Source organism: Trachypithecus francoisi, unplaced genomic scaffold, assembly GCF_009764315.1.
Source record: "Trachypithecus francoisi isolate TF-2019V2 unplaced genomic scaffold, Tfra_2.0 Lachesis_group6, whole genome shotgun sequence".
NCBI lineage: Eukaryota > Metazoa > Chordata > Mammalia > Primates > Cercopithecidae > Trachypithecus > Trachypithecus francoisi.
In genome coordinates this window covers 45805789-45828431 of record NW_022681471.1, presented here as the reverse complement: position 1 = coordinate 45828431, position 22643 = coordinate 45805789, and the positions used below count along the sequence as shown (strand labels likewise).

General features: G+C 36.9%; 1 protein-coding gene across 1 annotated transcript in view; it reads left to right on the top strand.

Moving 5' to 3' along the window:
• Positions 1 to 284: 284 nt before the first annotated feature.
• Positions 285 to 22643, top strand: part of RNF128 (ring finger protein 128) — a 95067-nt gene continuing 72708 nt past the window's right edge. The window contains exon 1 of the mRNA XM_033201497.1: positions 285 to 705. Within this exon, the coding sequence (XP_033057388.1) occupies positions 300 to 705 (406 nt within the window). The 5' untranslated portion in view covers positions 285 to 299. The remainder of the gene's footprint in view (positions 706 to 22643) is intronic.

Here is a 22643-nt window from a genome sequence, read left to right as displayed (position 1 = left end):
CCAGTCCTAATAAGTTGACATGTAGAATAAAGTTGATGGTGTTATTTATTACTAAGGTAGTCCTGGTTAAGGGTTACATGTGTGTACAGTTGGAGGAGGGGCAGGCAAAGGGGAATGTAGATAACTAAAGTGAAATAGAGCTGATGTATTCAGAGGTTATGTTGCTAGAGGTGAGATCAGTTACCTACGTGCAACTGAAATTTCAAACTTCTGTTTAGCAGGGACGTGAGTGGACAATGGTGACTGACAGTTGGAAATATCAGCAAACATCTTAAATTTTATGCTCAAATGAATGAGCAATGAACCAGGAGAATAGGTCCAGTTTTTTTTGGCTCCTTGTAATTTTTACCTTTTTACTTAAAATTGCAGCATCTTTTTCAATGAACGCCTATGTGACTGTGACTTATTACAATGAAACCAGCAACTACACTGCAATAGAGACATGTGAATGTGGTGTTTATGGATTAGCTTCACCAGTGGCTAATGCTATGGGGGTGGTAGGCATCCCTAAGAATAATGACTACCAAGCTTGTGACCACAACACTGAGTTTAGTAATACTAAGAAGCCCTGGATTGCGCTGATAGAAAGAGGTAATTGTACATTTTCAGAAAAAATTCAAACAGCGGGCAGAAGAAATGCTGATGCTGTTGTGATTTACAATGCTCCAGATACTGGCAATCAGACGATACAGATGGCAAATTTTGGTAAGTAATAATTGATTCACAAAGAGCATTAGTGTCTGTTTATCTTAGAATGGTATTTCCATCTAGAACTGCTCTAGGATCTGGCAACAAGGTTGTAAAATAATTTTACTTTAAATTTTCTTGCCTGGCAAGACTTGCAATTACTTTATTATTAGTTAATATTTTAATTAATTTGTTCCAAAGACAGTAGCAATTCATGAAGTGATTCCTATTTTCTTTCATGTTTTCTTAGCAATGTAAGTTTCCTCAGTGGGCATTATATCATGAATTGCTTTTTAATAAACTGTACCTTTACCTCTAAACATTAAAAAATTTAATTTCATTATTAATTTGTACTTTTCAGTTTATTTTATCCTGCAAAAGGGATTGTATGTTTTCAAGTATGTTAAAATGCAAAACACTCTCATTATGATTAAACAATAGCGTATTGTAAGTGTGTAAAATGTTATAGAAATGAGAACTTGACTCTACTGCATGCTTGTAAGATTTGAATCTTTTTGCAGGACTAATACATATGAAACTACTCTGCAAAAAATGTTATCCATTGAAAATTGTATGGCAGAAATAGGATAACACTGTAATTCACAAAGAAAATAAAGATTTCCCTTAGAAATAGTTACTAATGGCTTCTTAAGTAAATAGAATCTTCTAATTTATTAACTTTTTAAGGAGTTACTTCTGAAAATTACTGGTTTTTATTTTATTTATTTTTAAAAAAGAAAAGTTTCCAAGTAAATAGAGTTTTAAACCAATGAAGAAGTAAACTTCTGAATCCCATTTTGTTCACTGTGGATAGGTATGTGTGTTTTTTCCCAGATCAGACTTGGTCTTTAAAAAAAGGAATAATTTCAATCAAGGCAAGAGCTGACAGTAAATGAATACAAAATTTTGATAATTGGTGTTATCACTGCCAAATTTAGCCTCTAAGAAAATTAATGCAAATTAAATTAAATAGATTTTAGAATTATGAAAAGGAGAAAATCAAACTTAAGAATAATATGGTGCTTGGAACGTTCCAAGTTTTACACATACAATATGGCAGTTTAGTACTAACATTTGAAAACCAAACTGCTTATTTCGCTGAGCATCAAAGAAACAGGTAAGATGAACTTCAGCAGTATAAAGTTATTGTAGATGTAACAAAACTCCATGTACTACCTTTTGTGACACATCCTGGACATTGCAAGAGCTCGGGCATTCACATTTTATATTATTTTCTAGCTAAGAGCATTTCATAAGCATTCCCTGCCTGGTCCTATGTTTTTACGAGTGACTTTCATTTTTGTAGAAAGAAACCAATGCCATTTTCTGATAAAACTTAGGAATTAAATCTGTCCTAAGGAACCAACTTGCTATACATTTAAACTTAGAGATCCTGAATACTCTGGGTTTCCTTTTGCATGCACACATTCTACTTATTCACTCTCCTGCTATTTTTAAAATACAAACGGTATCAAACTAAACAGTAGTCCTGTTTTCAAAACTTTCTTTGCAATCTGCATTAGGGACCAATATCTAGTAGAATGTAGGTACCCTGCCAGTAAATTTGAAATATTTACCAAAGATCACTCACAGTAAATCTCTCCAAAAGAAACATGTGCATAATCATTTGAATATGTGACTCTGAACAGAGTTTTAAAAAGGAGGCAGCTAGACTTATCATTCAATATATACCTCCAATATAGCCAAAGACACATGATCAAAAATATTTTTAAAGCTACAGTATTGCACCTGTTTTAAAATAAACACATTGAAAAAGATAGCATAATGATCATAGCTGTGTCGGTTAACATTTATTGGCATTTATTATGTTTCAGGCACTGTTATAGCATGTTTATTTTATTTAATGAACATTGTTTTATAACATATGATGATATCAACCCCAAAGAAGTAAAACTAAATTTAGTGGAATTTTGCCTTTTTAAGACCTGCCAACTAGTGTGCCGTTGGATTTTTTCCTTCCTAGAAATTTCCCTTATATAAAAACTATTCAGTGATGCTGTTGACAAACACAGGGAATCAAGTGTGAATATGAACACTAGATGACCAGACACTAGATCATTAAAGACTGTCCTTATTTTATGCCAACATTTTGTTTGTTCTTCCTGTCTTTTCATTCGTGTTTTGTTTTATTTTGACACAGAGGGTGGGGGAAATCCTCCCATAATAAAACTCACAGTTTCACCTTCTGTCATCTCATCTTGTATTACCCTCTAAAAACCACCTTTTCAGAAAATCACACTGTAGCCCCCTCAGGCCCTTATACCCTTCTACTCTTCCCTGGCTCCCCCTACCTCTTCATTCCTTCAGTCCCATTTTCCTGTACTAGGTCTTACTAAGCACTTCCACAATGTTGTGTCTCTTTACTTCTTTCTAATGTCAATGCTCTCCAGCCAAAGACCACTAGCAATAGACCCATAGTTTAAAAAGCTAGATTTATTACTTGTTGCAGCAACTGGAAGAGCACACACCATGGAAAACCATGGGGCATTCTAGTAAGAAGGTGTTAAAAAGGACTTGCAGGATTTGGGCTTGCTTTAGGTGTTTTGGGGGAGAGTTGAAGGAATGTGGCTGTTAACCAACCATTCTAGTTTGCTTGAGATTGAAGGTTTCTTGGGATGTGGGACTCTCAATGTTAAACCAGGAAACTCCTGGGAAAACTGTGACAAGTTGGCCACCCTAGCTGGCTTTGTTCTGAACTTGGAGGCTGCCAGTAAGTTGAGGTAATTCTGTGTTTAGGTTTCTAAACAAACCTTTTTTATAAGTGGGGAAGACTAGCCCATGGCTAAAGCTGTAATTGGTAAAGAAGAAATAGTTACCCTTATTAGCCAGAATAGAGAGATATTTGGTAGTTACCCTTTTTAGCCAGAATAGAGGGATATTTGGTAATTTTTGTGGTGTGGACACTGTCCATATTTTGTCTGTGTTCAGACCTGATTATGGAGTGGTTTTTTGTTTGTTTGTTTGTTTTTTTGTTTGTTTTGATCCTTCATAGTCACAGATTGACCTTCTCTAATGTTGATGTTCTGTGAGATGGTTTATGTTCAACAAGAAAATATCAAGGCTTAATTGAGAGTGCCAGGCTAAGTCCTAAATATCAGGGGCAATTTGTCTCTTTCTCACTGACAGTCTACTTCATCCACCCTCGTACTGTTGTGCAAATATATTCTCTTCCCCCATGTCCTTTCACATTTCTGTGCCTCCCCATCCCCTATAGGTTGCCTTCAAGGGACGCGGTAAGTCTAAGGGATGCTTCCACACCCTTTGCCTCGCATGGTTTCATGATTTAAATGCAGAATGTCCTTACTCCTGAGTCCAGGCTATTTACAGCCTCCCTACTAAGAGTGTTCTTTTTCTGAAGGGGATCATTTCAGTCTGAGAATAGCTTCCACTGAGGAAGAATAGTGTATAGCCTAATACTTGGGGGTAAACTTCAAACTCAGTTTCCCATTGTGCTGTGTCCAGTAGCAGTTTCCTAATTTGCTCTTGGATTTCTCTTTGGGTTATTTTCTACATTGGTAAATATATCTGTATCTATCTACACACAAACATATATGTATATATACATATATTTTCATATTCTAGCTTACCAGAAAGAAGAATGGGATTTTGACTTGGCATTTTGATGAGGTGGGAAATAAAAAGATATGCTTACCATGTTCTTAAGTAAGTATGTAACTTCCTAACAATCTTTTCCAAACACTGCAGACATGGCCTTTCAGTTCTATTCTAGAGATGCGAGAAAATTCAGGATTCCTGAGTTATCCAAGCAGAAGATGCATAACATGTTAAGTACTTGCTTGCTGAGCAGACAGCTTTGGAAATTAAATATGCTATTTTTAGGTAAAATGTCTTGAGAAATGCTTAGATTTGGATGTAGTTTATATCAACAAGGTCAGTAATTTGGGAGGAATGAAATGGTTTTTACATTTTATCATTTCAGCTGTGTCCAGGGAAGTGGATTAGAGTGAAGTGTACAGCATTCAGAATCCCCCAAACTCACCAATTCCAGAGTAGTGAAGTGCATGAAAAGGAAGGGTTTAATTATAGCAGCAAACTCACATCCTTTATAAAAATGTTTTTCTAGAAGTAAAAGGGGAAATAAAAGCCTGGTATATAAATGAAGTGAGAAGATGATAAAACCTTCAGTAAGACTAACTCAGATATGTACATAAAGAAGAGCTTAATTCAAGAAAACTAATCAGTTCCATTTCAAGTGAGCCACAAATCTGTCTAGTTCTGTGCATCTCCAAGACACCACTCACTCTATCTTAGACCTCTACAATAGCTTTCTAATTGATTTCCCTGCCACTCTTGTCCCCTTCCAAGCCAAATCCCCAGACTGTAAGCCAAAGTGGCTTTTTAGAGAAAATAAATCTCACTCTGTTTAAAATCCTTCCGTGGCTTCCCATGACACACAGGGTAAATTCAAACTTCTTTCCAAGACTTTATCCAGCTCTGAGTCATATGGCCTACTGCTGTGACTTCATTTCCTCTCATTCCCTCCTCTCCTACTCCCTGAACTCTTGCCACACTGGACTCCTTTCAATGCCTCAATTCCACTAAACATTTCCCTGCCAGACAACCCGAAAGTAAGCCTTGATACCTCCCTCATCTTTGCTCCCACATCTCATTAAACATAAAGTTCTCTTGATCCTACCTCCAAGCATTTCTTAAGTCCATTCACTTTTTCTCCTCTGCTGCCTCCATCTAAGCCCAGGCCAAAATCATCTCTCACCTGGACCACTGCAATAGCTTCTTAAGTGTTCTCCCTTGCTATTCTCGTCCCTCTGTAGCACATAGCAGCCAGAGTGATCATGTGGAAAATGTAATTCCACCTCAGTTAGAATGAAATCCAGGCCTTGAGCCTAGACCTACAAGGTTTGATGCTAATCATGTACAACCAGACCTTATCCTATGCCCTTCCCCCTGTATTACCATGCCTCAGCCACTCTGATATTCTCTCTCTTTTTTAGCTAAGAGAAATAAGCGCAAACTTTTGTACTTGCTGCCTTCTCTGCCTGAGTCACTTCTCCTTCATTTTTTTTTTTTTTTCACATAACACTGCCTCCAAAATATAACCATGTCTATCTACTACCACTGGTCTAGTGCAGGCTACTGCCAGCTCTCATACTGACTACTGCAAATAGCCTCCAAACTGGGCTCCCTGCTTCTGCTCAACCTACCCCATATATCCTCTACACAGAAGCCAGAGTGATCTAAAAATACAGGTCGATCACATCACTCCTCTTCTCAAAGCTCCCCAGTGACTTTCCATTGTTCTTCAAATAAAGTCTAAATTTTATCAGGCCTAAAAGGAGTTGCATGATCTGGTCTCTGCCTATCTCTCCAACGTAACAGTCTACTCTTTCCCTCTCCCTCACAATACTTCAACCACTCTGATCTTTGGACATTTTCTCCAACATGTGGAGCTTTTTCCACGTGGGATGCTTTTTACTTGCTTTGATCTCTCTCACCACCATCATTATCACACATAACAGGTACTCCATATTCCAGTTTAAATGTTTCTTCTAACGGGTCTCCCTTGACCCTATTCATAATATTTTCTATCAAAACCTTCAGCTCTTTCTTGTTTAAATTTATTTTAATGTGTATTTTCTTTTTAAATCTATTTTTAAAATTTATTTATTTAATTTAATTTTTTTTTTTTCTTTTTGAGACGGGTCTTGCTCTGTTACCCAGGCTGGAGTGCAGTGACACAAACAAAGCTCACTGAAGCCTCAAACTCCCTGGGTTCAAGCAGTCCTCCCATCTCAGCCTCCCAAGTAGCTGGGACCCCAGGCATGTGTCATCACACCAGACAATTTTATTTTATTTTTTTAGATACAGGGGTCTCACTGTGTTGCCCAGGCTGGTCTCGAACTCCTAGTCTCAAGCAATCCTTCTGCCTTGACATCCCAAAGTACTGGGATTATAGTCGTGAGCCATCACACTTGGCCTAATTATTTTCTTACTTGTTTATTATTTGTGTCTCCCACTAGATTTTAAGTTCCAGGAGGACAGAGACTGCGTCTGTCATGTTTGCCATTGTATCCATTGTACTGAGCATAGTGCATGGCCTTCACTATTTGCTCAATGAATAAAAGTTTAAGAAACTACAAAGCAATTATCTTTTATATATGAAAAGATGGAGAAGTTTAAATGAAGTTTGGTAAATTCGGCAAACTATTGCATTTTTAAAATTGTTTTTATTTTTACTGATACAAATAATAAATGAGTAGTTTCTCCTATAAAAAATACTAACAATATAATTAAAGTCTCCCCTTGACTACCACCCCCAATTCCAGCACCCTTCCAAGAGATAACTATTGCTATTCATTCAGTATGTAACCTTTCAGACTTTTTCTATTCATTTTTCCACATATACGTACAGAAAACACATAGTCAATTTGTGTTTTATTTTTAATATTAACAAAGTTATTCTGTAGCTTGCTTTAGCTACTCAACAATAGGAACTGGAGTTATGTTCATGTCATTAAATTTGTATTTAAATCAAATTCATTCTTTTAACTATTGCATTATATTAATATTGCATATGCAAACATAATTTATTTAACCAGTTCCCTAGTAGTGGCCATTTGGGTTGTTTTCAGTGCTGCTCTTTTACAAACAATACTTCAGTTAACATAATTATTGCTGCTACATAAGAAAGCTATTGATATTGATCTTGTATCACTATTGTCGGCCTTGCATCTGACCACCTTGTTGAACTCCTATTAATTTTAATAATTCATCCATTGATTCTCTTGAATTTTCAAGATAAGTGATCATTTTCTCTAGAAAGTTTGACTTCTTCTTTTATACTAATTCTACCTCTTAATTTTTCCAGTGGTCTTATTCCATTGTCTAGGGCTACAATAGTGGTAACAGTATACATTCTTGACTTGTTCTTGACTTTACTAAAAGGTGCTCTATCACTGAGTATGTTATTTGATAGAAGCTTCTGGGAGACAGTCTTTATCAAGGTTCAGGACTTCAGTAAGATTTTTGAATTTTGTTATTCTTATGGGTAAACTAGAATGTGAATATATGTATATATGAATATATGTTTGTGTGTAGATAGAGATATAGTCACCATTGTAGGATATGCCCAAAAGGAATTCCAATAGTTTACTGTTAGCTTGGGAGAAATAATAAAGTGATATACAGAAACAATAGATGATCTCCATAAATTAGGTATGGAAAGAAGAAACAATAGGTAAAAGGGACAATTTGGGGTTATTTTCCAAATATAATTTTATTAGTGCCCTGGACAATTGAAAAAGAAATTTCATTGCGTTTACATATAATTCCAAGTTGAGTGTCAAGTTGTAAGACACAAACAAACAGTAAAAGCATCTTGACAAATTAGGAAAATTATTTATTAAAAACAAGATGAAGTACCATGGTGAATAGTAAAGAATAATAAATGTAGAGACAGACATAAAATAGAAATATATGGGCAAAAAAGACAGGTTTGTAAGCAAAATATTTGACAACTACATTGTACCACAAGTCAACTAAAGAATTACAGAGTTATTTTAAAAATTGACATGATCACGGGATGTATTAGTCAGTATATAACATGTTAGGCCTGGAAAATAACTCAGCTATGCTTGGAATTCATGAATCTCTGAAAACATCGTAAGTTTTTTTTTTCTTTTTTTACCTGACTTACAATAACAAATGATTTTAGTACCTCTTTTATGCTTTCACACAAATGCCCAGGTCCCCCCCTCCCCTGGGTATAGGCACATACAAACATAAATGCATAAAAATGTATGTTTATAAGGAAATCAAGATATAGTACCTCTGGGCACCAGTTGCCAGATAAAAACAAAATGAGTAAATTTACTGTGAGCCCTTTCAAGTACATTTCGTCTCCCTTTTCTCAATTTTAAAATCAAAGAACATTTTGAAAGCATCTCAACATGTGCTATTTGTTCATTAACATATCCTTTGCTTAACTCTTGGCCTCTTCCTCCTAAATGTTTAATGTTTCATTTATTATATTATGATTTGCTGCTCAGACATAGATTTCCCCCAGAATTACTTGTAATTATTAGAAAAGAGTGTATGTGCAAACACACACAGAACAATGCCTGAGCAAGACTATATAAAGTAGGCTACTTCCTCTTAAGTACTCTCTCTCTGTCTCTCTCATTTCAGCAGTCCTCAGTTCGTAACTGCTCTTACTCCAGCTACCCCTTTTCTTTCATTCAAGAGTACATTCCCTAGGCAGCAAGGACATCATATAAACAAATTATATCTGTTTCTGTCTAAACTTGCAAGTTTTATGTGCTACTTACTTAGAAAATTGTTCGATATTCAGGTGCTATTTTGATAAAGTTGGGGGAAATATTTATGTGTTGCACCTAGAAAAACATGCCTTAAAGGAAAAACCAAACAGATTTCTTACTGGTGATATCAGGACCTTTGACAGAACTGTGGAAGAGTGAATTCCAGGGATGATATTTCAGAGTGTCCCTCATCACATCATGTAAGCAACATCCTGTTCCACCTATGCTCAGGACCTGCTTTGAGCATATAAATATTCAACAGTATAGTAATGTTAATTGTAATGTAAATATTTAACAATATAGTAATGTTAGCTGTAACTTTTTAGAGTTTTAGATGTATATCATATTTTTGTCTAAATTTTTAATGACATATATTCTCAGTATGATCTATCTAATGACTTCAATATGCAATGATAGTAACACAATGTAGTTAAGTAAATTCATCTCTAGCAATAATCAATACATTGACATCTCCCCTATGGAAAGAACAAAGATAAATGAAAATTTCCCTTAATAATTCACTTGCTTTCCATTTATATTTTAAATTACTGTCTCAGCATCATTTCTCATAATAAATTGGAACTCTTTATTTCTTTCAGTAATGTACCTGTTAAAATATCTGTTTTTCCTTCCCCTTTATGAAGGCAGTTGTTAGTAGTAAGTACTCTATTAGCTATGTGCCAAGCATTCTTCTCAGTGTCATCATCCCAACAACTCCTATGAGGTACATAGTGTCAGTATCTCCATTTTATATATATGAAAACTGAGGCACAGAGAGATTGGTTAAATTCGCCATGGTCATATAGCTAGTACGTTTCAAAGCTGAGGTTTGAAACCTAATATCCTAATAATTAAGAGTCTGTGCTCTTGATCAGTACACAATACTACCTCCCTAGCGAGCATATACTATGGAAGGCACTGTAAAAAATCCTCGTACAAAAAATACCATCATTGCCCTCAAGGAGGGAAATGTAGTCAGAGGACTAATATTTATACAAGTCATAAAAGGCAGAATAGAAATGTTAAGGTTATTGGAACTGAAGCAATTAAGAAACTGTAAAGGTCAGAGTGTTGGAAGGGTCATCAACATAGAAGGTGATAGCGGAGAAGTCAAAGACCAGTACTGGGAATATGAAAATGAGAGAATTATAGGATAACCAATCAGAAAGTGGGATATTTCTGTTAGGATTTCAGAGGTTTCGCAGATTAGGATGCTGATAATATACAGAGTATGGCCATGGCAGTGGGGTCAATAAAGTGGAATGGAGACAAAAATTCCTGAAGTTAAACCACACTGAGGACAGAATGTTGGATGATGGAAAGATTTGGGGGTGAAAAGGATGGCTGTGATCCGAATGATAATGTCTTCATTAATGTGGGGAAATGACTGGGAAGTTGGTCCATGGGCAAGCAGAGACGAAAGTAATAGAGGTTATTAAAACCAAATGCTGTAAGTCTCCAAGAAGCAGATTTTGATTCATAAGAGTAGGGGAGTAGGCCGGGAGCGGTGGCTCACGCTGTAATCCCAGCACTTGGGAGGCCGAGGCGGGCAGATCACGAGGTCAGGAGATTGAAACCATCCTGGCTAATACAGTGAAACCCCGTCTCTACTAAAAAATACAAAAAAGCCGGGCGTGGTGGCGTGCACCTGTAGTCCCAGCTACTCGGGAGGCTAAGGCAGGAGAATGGGGCGAACCCAGGAGGCGGAGCTTGCAGTGAGCCAAGATCGCGCCACTGCACTCCAGCCTGGGCGACAGAGTGAGACTCTGTCTCAAAGAAAAGGAAACAAAAAAAAAAAAAGTGGGGCAGTAGTCTGGAAACAACAGTGTGGAGTGAAGAGACTCCTATTCCTTGAAATATATGGGGCACGAACAGATGAGCTGCCTTTACTGAAAATATCTGAAGGAGAAGTCGTTTCCTCATAATAAGATGGGTTGGGTTGAGTCAGAAAGCACAGGGAACCCACAGTGAAGAGAAGATGAGGAAAGTATACAAGTTAAACATCTGTCATGTAACCAGAGATCTAGAAGACACATGGACACTTTTAGGAGAGGAGAAGTAAAAGAAGAAAGTAATGAGCGGTACAGAGAGGGGAGCACAGAAGTGAATCGTAAACGAATTAGCTTCCATTTGGGGCACTAGCTAAGGATGGAATGAATGTGATACCAGGTGGCAACAATGTAAAGATTTGAAACAAAATTCTGGAGTAAATTTGTCTCAAGCAAGTATGGTACTTGGTTTATCAATGTAAAGGGCTGGCATTTTATATAAAATGTAAGAGCATTATTCACAAGGGAGCAGCCACTCGTGAAGGAGCTGGCAAGGGCAGAGCTGAACAGATTAGACATGAAAATGTGAATAAATTTAAATCACAAAGGTTTGTTCCTAGAGCTATGATTGTAGATCACAGGGATGGAGAAGCATGTCAATGTTTGGGCAGGGAGGTGGGGTACAGTGGAGGGTAACAGGTGCTAAATGACCTGAATATAAAACTAACCTGCCCTAGGGTTCCAAATGGAACTGCTTTATAGTCTTAATCCAGGTACAAGTTGGTCCTTGACTTGGGTATCTGGAGGGTATTGCATAAAAATAGGAAATCATTATAAAAAACAAGCACATGAAAAATTATTTGGGGCCATTTTAATAAATCAAATGGCTGGAAAATGATCTGTTTGTTATGACTAATGCTAATTACCTATCTGCATTGAGGAGATTAGGATTTTAGTAAAAACTGGCAGAAACTTAGTCAAGGCCTTAGGATGTCAAAATTGCAATCATTAAATGCCTGGATACCCTGCATTCCAGAATTGAATTAAATCCAATCGACATTTACTTGTGCATATTTTTAGCTTTTAAATGGAAATGTAAATTGAGTTCTTTTCCTCAAAGCAGTCAATTCAGCAGAGGAAGAGAAGTGTACAATCAGTCAAATAGGATGTTTGATATTGTTTTAGCTCTAAAAATGTCAGCATGGACCGAATAACCATTTTTCAGAAATAATTTTTCAACTGATTTTTTATAGCCTCATAGGATGCAGCCAGCATCTAAATACTCAGTTAACTTATGTATAGCAAGATCAGCTGCAGTTGGAGGCCACAGTGGTTACATCTGAGAAATGTAGTACCATTTCAACCATACACACAGGCAAATGCTCTTAGAAAATTAGTTTTCTCAAAAAGCCAGGATATGCAAAATGACCATATTTATCAAAGGGCTTTGTGAGGACTTCTTGGAACAGAACTCAGAGAGAGGTGGGTAAATCACATGTTGGTTAAAAGAAGGTGTGTAATTTGATTGTTTCACAAGGAATACATCTTTCTCACCTGAAAGATTACCTCAACAAGCTCAGCTTAAAGAAGACCTAAAGAGAAATACTAAGGCTCTAACCTGATGCATTACTGCATGATACCTCCACGGCCTGGGAGACCAAGGGGTGAAGAGAAACCCTAGGGTATGAACCCCTGGGTTGCTTATTCATTTTGGTTTACTTGTCCATAGCCTTGGCCAAGGGTAGCTTTGCAGTGTGGCTGGGAGGAATTCTCTTAGGGAGAGCAAGTTCTGGTTGACAACTGGATTTTCTAACTTGGGAATAAAGAAGGCAAAACTGTGATTTTTGTAAATCTAAAAAACAAGGGTTTACTTATTCACTCAAGAAATGTTTACTGAAAGCCAACTATTTGTCCTCCCAAGTTTTACATTTCATAGTTCTATCTCTGAACCTTCAAGCATGCATGACTTCTACCAGAAACAGTGAGATGTAGTAGTGATTCAAGGCATGGGCTTTGTATGGGAATAGACCTGGGTTTGAATCCCAGATCTACTGTTTGTTTTCTAGCTGTGTGATCTTGGTCTAGTTACTTAACCACTCTGAATTTCAGTCTTCTTATCTCAGTGATCTCATCTGTAAAATGGGTATACTAGCAATACTACTTTAAATGGTGAAAGAGGTATGGGATCTGAAAAGAAATAAGAGTGTGTGGTACTACTTTATATAGGGTGGTTGTAAGGATTAAATTAGATAATGCATATAAAGAAGGCACTTTGCACAATGTCTATTTTATAGTAGACAGTAAAAACTACGGTAGTAGCAAGATGATGCTCACAAAGTCATCCTTATTTTCAGTTCATTCTCCCTCTTCTTCACCTATCTATGTCTCTTTCTCACTTTAAACTCTTGGGCAAAAATGTTTGTCTTACAGGAAGTCTTTTTGGCTAACAGTTTATCCTGATGTTTCCTTTACTTGGCACCTATTCAAAATTTACATACATAGTTTGGGTCATGCTAATTTTGCCTTTTTCCCTATTTTTATGTATTCTTATGTATTCATTTGTATAATTCCTGAATTCCTAATTATCATAGACTAATAGATTCATAGATTAAACATTAAAAAATATAAAATTTCCATGTACTTCAGGAATCCCTTAAACTAAAACCCTGTCCAGTGGTCATTCATTTACTACTTGAGCACTGTCAGGGACAGAGAGTTCACCATCTCACAAGATATTTCAGTTCATTGCTGAAAAGCTCAAGTTTTTAGAAAGTTATTGTTCAAACTATGCCAAAATGTGCCTTCCTCTAACTTTCACACATTTTTTTCCTTGTTGTGCCTTCCTGAACAATATAGTACATATTTTAAGTTGTCTTCTATTTACTTTGTATCATCCAGTCAATTCCCAATCAGTGGTATTGACATGTTGGCTCTTTTCTTTACTAATGTTAGAATTTCAATGTTTTTACCACTAAAATAATTATAATAAATTTTTTTTAATTTTCTCTTGGTGGAATGGGGGATACTCCATCTACTTTTTGAGGATGACTTTACTTTTGTGTCTTGGAGAAGGATTTGGGGGCCAGTCACCTGTGCGATGTGGGGTTTTTTGGGGTCTCAGGAATTCCCCTGCCCAACAATATTCTCCTCCCTATTAATATGCTGTCTAAAATCTCATCCTTCATTAAAACAGCATTCCTTCGGGTTTTAAAAGCTATAAGGTCTTTGAGTCCTTGTTAAAAAGGCAAATGGTCCCAGGAAAAAAAAAACACCAACTGAAAAGTACTACTAATAACTTAGCAGGGATTAATTCATTGATGGCAACCTGAGTGTAAAATAGCAGATTGATTGAGATGTGATCTGGAAACAGTACAAGACTGACAGAGATCCAGGGACTTTGTTTCATTCATCTCACTATAGCACAGTGACTGATTCATATCAGGCCCTCACTGATGAATGAACAAATAAGGGTATGAAAATGAATGAATGAGGCTGGAAAAGTGAGCATCTATCCCCCCAGTCAAATATTACCTACTTCGTAATCTTATCTAGAACCATTTAAGTGCGATAACACCAGAAAGATTGGGGTTCCTCGGCTTAATGACACCATGCTGACTCTAAACAGAATGTTCTTTTAATCTCCATCTGCTCTCCCCACAGCTATTTGATGTCTCATCTTTAGCTGGCAGTTGGAGACATGACTTCTTTGTGAGGCTGTTTCTATATAAAGCCCTGGCAGTAGGAACTGCCTAGATTACCAACAGTGATTCACACAGCTACATAAAGTGCTTACACCCACACAGGGTCATGGAGTGAAGGAACCAGATTCCAGTTCAGATCTTGTTTCACTGCACAATATTGTGGAATTAGTTAACATTACTCTCTACTTATCTACATAAGCTATTGTAGATGTAGTGATCTCCATCATACGATGTGAATTTGAGTAGAATGTTAAAAACCTCATTAATTCTCACCAGCGTTTAATCTAAGTTTAAAATGTGGGATTAGCGCTTAGAGGACTGAGGAGATTATTAAGTGCCTTCAGAGAATAGAAACTCTTTTAAGTAGTATATAGAAGCAACTGTTTCCTGCAAACAATCTTTGCCTATTCAATAAAGCAGATCCAGCAGTGCTTCTCTTTGGCATCGTTTTAGTAGCAATTCATTTGTGTTATTATATTACTTGAAAATAATAAAGCTGCATTTTGTATTTTTAAAAAACTTTAAGAGGAAGGCCTACCTGACAGCAGTTTTCTTAACAATGGAAAGATATATTTAAAAATACACAAAATGCCTATTTTAAGGCTATATAGTAACGTAATCAAAGCTAATGAAATATAGAAATCTGCTTCAAAGAACAATGTAAGTGATTTGAATTAATAGTTCAGTTGCTTTTATGCAAATGAATACTTCCTAAAGCACTAGAAAAATTGTGAGGTTTATTTTTGTGCAAGGTTCCCAGTGCAGAACTTATATACAGTATGAATTTCCTTTATCATGGAATGAGTACTAACCATTCTCCAAAATAATAAAATATTACTATATTCTATAATTCCAATTATAGAATTTGCCTACTTCAAGCAAGTTTTATTAGTATAGTTTCACTCTATTTGCAAAATAATTTCATAGTGAAAGTAGGGTTCTATTTCCTTTATTTTGTATGCTCGGACTGTACTTCTGACACTGAAAAAAGTTATATCTAAAAGAATATCCCCATTGCTCATTTGTGGATATTGTTTAAATTATTGGATATCCTATTAATGCTTCTCTGAAGAAATAGATGTCCACAGCCCATTAATCCTTACTCTATAAATACCTAAAATGTTAGCAAAGTGATAAATATTGATAAAACTTGTCTCCTTCAAGCAATAATATGTTATGAATCTTCTACTTTAGGCTTTCATTTCACCAAACTGTGCCCTTTAAATGTAATTACATTTTTATAATATGAAGCTATGGTGGTTTTTGGGTTGTTTTGCATTTATGTAGAACATTTTTCATTTTTCTGTTATTTCGCTCTTGTTGCCCAGGCTGGAGTGCAATGGCCCGATTTTGGCTCACCGCAACCTCTGCCTCCCGGGTTCAAGCGATTCTCTGCCTCAGTCTCCCAAGTAGCTGGGATTACAGGCAGTTGCCACCATGCCCGACTAATTTTGTATTTTTAGTAGAGACGGGGTTTCTCCATGTTGGTCAGGCTGATCTCGAACTCTCGACCTCAGGTTATCTCACCGCCTTGGCCTCCCAAAGTGCTGGAATTACAGGTGTGAGCCACTGTGCCCAGCCTGTTTTAACTTCTTATGGGAATATTTTTCTTTCCCTACAGTAAGATCTTGGAGATAGTCTATATTTTTTGAAAGCCTTCCTCAATCACATGTTCTATTTGTACTTTAGGGAAAGAAAATATTACTCAGAATAGAAGGGTAATATAAGACTTTTACCTTCAGCCAAACAAAATGGTGAAAATGAACAAACACTCCAATGTCCTAAATTTACTTTCATATAAATTTTAATTACCGCATAAATTGTGTTCTGATTCCTGAGAAGCTAAGCAGTAAAGTACCATGTTCTACTGAACTATGAAAAAAATAGATAATCTCAATTCCTTTAATATGGTTGTTTTCCTGACCCTGAGTCAATTTCACCCTTGTCTTTGATATACCACTAGAATTTGTTATGAACAAAAGGAAAGCAGTGAAGATATACACAACAAAAGGCAAATTTCTAGTCCTCCAAGCACTACTTTTGCACCTGTTATTATATATTCTGTTAAAATGATATAGGCAATTATGGATAAGGTATTAGGAACTCAGAGAAATACAATTTATTGAGGATATTGACTTAAATGAGCCAGAAGAACTTTCAGTTTGATAAAATTAAAACCTTTTGGAGTTTCAGGGATATGAAAAGTGATCTGGCTGAGCACTGTGAATCACGCCTGTAATCCCAGCACTTTGGGAGGCTGAGGTGGGCAGATCACTTGAGGTCAGGGGTTTGAGACCAACCTAGCCAACAAGGGGAAACCCTGTCTCTACTAAAATACAAAAATTAGCAGGGCATGGTGGCAGGTGCCTGTAATCCCAGCTACTGGGGAGGCTGAGGCAGGAGAATTGCTTGAACCCAGGAGGCAGAGGTTGCAGTGAGCCGAGATGGTGCCACTGCACTCCAGTCTGGATGAGAGTCTGTGAAAAAAAAAAAAAAAAGCTGATCTGGGTGCCTTAGGGAGAAATTCACAAAGAAAATAGCCAACTATATTCTGGCCAATTTTATTTAGAAATAATAGTCTCTCTAGGTTTAGACTAGTTTCATGATTTGCCTCTTCTGAAGCTATAAGCAGAAATATGTGGTCAACTAAAATGTGACTTATATGTGTACAATATATGCAGTTGAACTGTGCACAACCCCATTTGACTGTGAAGGAAGTTGGTGGGAAAATGCTTGCTGAGTATTTGCTACTTTGCTACACAGGATGTTGAAAAATATTTTGATATACAGCAAATATAAAAATAATTTTTGCTAAAAAAAAAAAAACACTGAATCTAATTCCTCATTTTTCAAGACGCCCACTTAATTTATAGGAAGATGTGCTTATTTATAGGAGCCAGCCTTTCTCCCCCACCTACCCACCGCCTAGCCCCATGGGAGTGGAGGGTTGGAGTGGAAATTCACTTTTGCAAACCCTGCAAAAATCTGGAATTATTATCCACCCCTTCACATATATCTTCTTGTGGATGGTGGAATTATTTAGTTGGTTTACATACTTATGGAGCAATCACCAGAGAGTAAGACCATTTTGTTTCATAAAACACAGGAGAGTTCCTAAGCACATAACAAAGTTTTCATTTATTTGGATCTAGATGGTTTTTTAAATCTTCCTTTTGAAACTAGCTAAGTGAGCCAGACTTATCCATACCAGAAAAATCTGTGAATTTGTATTTAGGATTTATTCATTGCATATCATAGTTACAGTGGAATTCCTTTTCTCAACCCACTGTACAATGGATGACACGGCATTTTTTGTTCCAACCTTGTAAAAGAAAGGCCCAACAGAGGGCATGTTGAGCATTTTCATGGCTAATTCAAACACTTCAGTATTTGTCTCAAGCACATTTTTTTCCATATTTTTTAAATTTTATTTTATTTTAAGTTCCAGGATACATGTGCAGGACGTGAAGGTTTGGGTAACTTGTTATACTGACATCTGAAATCAAATTTCCAATGTCTTCTGACACCATATAGCAACTGCTTCAATTATGAGAACACCAAGACACTCAGCCAAGGTCAGCCAAATAGATTTAAATAAAACAAAAATCAATCTAATTGATTATTTTAAAACTAAGCATCTTGAAGATGGGAATAAATTCCCAGAATGAATAAGGTCAGTAAGTTCATAGAATCTCTTTAGTGGCTACATGCTCGTGGGAGTAAGGTGACATACAGAATACAAATATGCTAAGTTTTGCCATTAATTTAATTACCTGCATGTGGCTAGCCCACCGGTGATGTTTAAATCTCAGGCTAACTTTCTTTGATCACTCAACATACTTCAGAGTCACCTCTTTATAGGTCTGAAGAGAATGCCTGCATAAAACAGAATATGAAAATGTGCTGAAAAATGCATTTCAAAGCCAACTTCAAGTGTCTTTTTATTATCTGCTCCTTTGTATCATCTACATCACTGCTTCCCATCTACTGGTATCTGTAACTGACTCAATTCCTTTTTAAGGACTAATAAGCAACAACTCTGCGAAAACTATACATTGCTTTAGGTGGAAAATGAAATTCAATTCAAAAAAGAAAAAAGTTAATTTTAATATCTCAAGAAGAAAGCCAGTAAAGCAAGGTTATTGTTAATGCTTTAAAAGTATAATTCTTCTAAGAGAAAGATCATTAGAGCTTTGATAAATCACTAACACTTTGAGCAAGAGCAGCTTCTATTCCTAAATATCTGACAAACTACAATGAACCAGAACACTACTTTTTGCAAGACACAAGTTCCCTTACGCCTTCTCCACGTTTTTTCTGCCTACACATTTAAAACGTTACTAAACTCAGCTATTTTTCCCATCATAGTATTTAAAATTTTGCTCTTCCCTCTTAACTGAGTTAAAAGTTAAGTAAAAGGGCTATTTTAATAACCCTTTGCCACAGTTAGTATCGTATATGTTTACTAAAATAAAAGATATACTATTTGAACAAAGTCTCTGAACATTCCACTTTTAGCCAATTGTTTTGGTGTTATGTAGATAAGCCTGAGTCTTGACTACCTCCTAATATTCTTGAAGTTATAAGTAGATAAACTTACTTTTTTTTTTTTTTTTTTTTTTTGAGATGAAGTCTCACTCTGTGGCCCAGGCTGGAGTGCAGGGCGCTATCTGGGCTCACTGCAATCTCTGCCTCCTGGGTTCAAACGATTCTCCCGCCTCAGCCTCCCCAGTAGCTGGGACTGCAGGTACCTGCGACCTCGCCCCTCTAATTTTTGTATTTTTATTAGAGACGGGATTTCACCATGTTGGCCAGGCTGGTCTCGAACTCCGGAGCTCAAGTGATCCCCCACCCCCCGCCTTGGGCACCCGAAGTGCTGGGATTACAGGTGTGAGCCGCTGTCCCCAGGCCTATGAAGTTAACCAAAAAAATAAAATAAAATAAATACAAGCAAATCTCAGCCAGGTGGGGTGACACACGTGTAATCCCAGCACTTTGGGAAGCCGAGGCGGGTGGATTGCTTCAGCCCAGGAGTTGGAGACCAACCTGGCCAACAGGGCGAAACCCCGTCTCTACTAAAAATACAAAAATTAGTAGGGCGTGGTGGAGCAGCCCATAGTCCCAGCTACTCCGGAGACTGAGGTTGGAGGATCGCTTGAGCCCGCGAGGTGGAGGTTGCAGTGAGCCGAGATCAACCACTGCACTTCGGCCTGGGCAACAGAGTGAGACTCGGTCTCAAAAAATTAATTAAAAGCAAATCTTATTCTGAATGTTCTAGAGCAATGCTGTCCAACAGAACATTTTACAATTATACAAAATTCTATTTCTGTGTTGACTATGTAGCCACAAGCCATCTGTGGCTACTGAGTGCTTGAAATATAGTTAATGCAACTGAAAAACTGAATTTTTAATATAAAAAATGTAAATAACCACATGAGTCTATTGGCTACCATATTGAACAGTATATGAACATGAACATGGGGTCGATGGATAACTTTCATAAGGTCCATACAACTCCTTGAAATTGTGCACAAAATTGTGTGTGTTGATTTACTTTGTACCTAGGTTTCATCAAATTTTCAGAGGTAACTCTGATCTCAGAAAGGTTAAGAACTACTATAGCAGGGTGAGGCGCAGTGGCTCACGCCTGTAATCCCAGCACTTTGGGAGGCCGAGGCAGATGGATCACGAGGTCAGGAGATCGAGACCATCCTGGCTAACACGGTGAAACCCCGTCTCTACTAAAAATACAAAAAATTAGCCGGGCGTGGTGGCAGGCACCTGTAGTCCCAGCTACTAGGGAGGCTGACGCAGGAGAATGGCGTGAACCCAGGAGGCGGAGCCTGCAGTGAGCCGAGATCGCACCACTGCACTTCAGCCTGGGCGACAGAGTGAGACTATATCTCAAAAAAAAAAAAAAAAACTGCTATAGCAGAAGCAATATGGGCTTCATGTTTCCTGACACAAAGTTAAAACTAGAAACACGGTGATTTTTTTTTTTATGTTTTAAGAAAATATGCAAAATCTTCAACAAAACTAATAATTCCTAAAGTTGAATTCAAACAATGCATTATACAATTCTACAATCAACATGTATTCCTCTTTTTAAAAAAAAAAAAAAAAGCTTTTTATTTTTTAAAATGTAGATTTACATGCAGTTGTAAGAAATAGATCCTGTATACCTTTCATCCCTTTACCTAGTTTCCCCCAGTGGTATCACCTTGTATAACAATAGTACGATATCACAACCAGGAAATTGAAGTTGATACAATCCACCCACCTTATTCGAATTTCACTAGTTTTACATGCAATTATATGCATGTTCTACACAATTTTATCACATGTGTAGGTTCATGTGACTATCACCACAGTTAAGATTTAGAACAATTCCATTGCAACAGAGCTCCCTCGTATTGTCCCTTTATAGCCAAAAGGACCTCCACCCCATAACCCCTTATTAACTCTGGGCAACCACTAATCTGCTATTAATATAATTTTATCATGTCAAAAAATGTTGTATAAATTGAATTTTATTGTACGTAAACTTTTTGGGATTGGCTTTTTTTCATTCAGTATAATTCTTGGGAGATTCATCCAGATTGTTGCATATATTAATAGCTCCTTTCTTTCTATTGCTGAGTGATATTCCATGGTGTAGATGTACCACAGTTTGTTTTACCATTCACTCACTGAAGGATATTTGGGTTGTTTCCAAGATTTGGCAATTATGAATGAAGCTGCTGTAAAAATTTGTGAACGGGTTTTTGTGAATGTAATTTTTCATTTTTCTGAGATAAAAGTCCATGACTGAAATTGGTAAGTTGGATGTTAGTTTTATAAGAAACTGCCAGACTGTTTTCCAGATTGGCCATGCCATTTCACATTCCCACCAAAAAAAAAATGTATGTATGATCCAGTTTCTCCACATCCTTGACAACATTTGGTGTAGACACATTTATTTTTTTAATTTTAGCCTTTCTGGTAGGTATGCAGTGATATCACATTGTGATTTTAATTTGCATTTCCCTAATGGCTAATGACATTTAACATCTTTAACATCTTTTCATATGCTTATTTTCCATTTGTATTTCCTCTTTGGTGAAATGTTTATTCATGTCTTTTATAATCAGACACAAGCATCCAAAATAGGAAAAAGTTCTTTTTACATGGGAATTCAAGTAATCAGTGGATAATATGGTTTTACAAAAGAATGAAATGCTGTTCAATGGGGATTTTTTTAATTGGCTATCTGCTAAGACAGATGCCCTAACATTAACTCTTACTTACCCCAGTGAAGATGTTTTTAGACTAGGAAAATAGGATCCAGGAACAACACTTGCCTTTCTGATACCTTGACTGTAGACAGAATTGAGAGAATACAACTGGAGCTAAAAGAGAGTTTTTGATAGGTATCGGATTCAATAATTTCATGAACACATTTTCTAGCAAGTATCTGTAGTGCAGATATTTTTTGTCCTTGGTATGCTTTGGATATATTTAGATGCAGTTTGTTGCCTTGTTTTAGGAGTCCAAGTTGTATACTCACCTGGACAGAGAGCTGTCTACTACAGTTCAGGCAGGGCAACAGAATTACCTGCAGGCTAACCTACTCTTCTCCTCATAAAAGAGATTGAATAAAAAGCCTACAATGACAGTCCACTGCCCACTGAATCAAGACCAACTCCAAAATATGTCATTCAAGGTCAACAAAGCCCTAACCTACCTTTTCTGCACAATCTCCCACTACTACTCTTGTACTCTAACCAAATGAAAATACTGTTTTCCAAATCTGCTCTGCTCTGTCCTGACTCTGAGCTTTTGTTACCGCTATATCCTTTACTGAAATACCTTCCCTCACCATTTGTGTCTATCAAAATCCTATCCCACCTATCCCTCAAGGCCCTGCTCAGATGTTACATTCTTCATGAAACAGCCCCTACTTCCTTGAGTCAGAAGCAAACATTCCTGCCTCTATTCTAGCACAAGACTTTGTACTTCCTCACAGCACTTATCTCTCTGATCACTCTTTTGTTTAAATGCCACGCCAATGCAATAACATGGATGAATCTCAACTGCATTTTGCTAAGTGAAAGAAGTCAGACATAAAAGGCTACGTGTATATGACAATCCAGAAAAGGCAAAAACCACAGGGAAAGAAAACAAGTGAG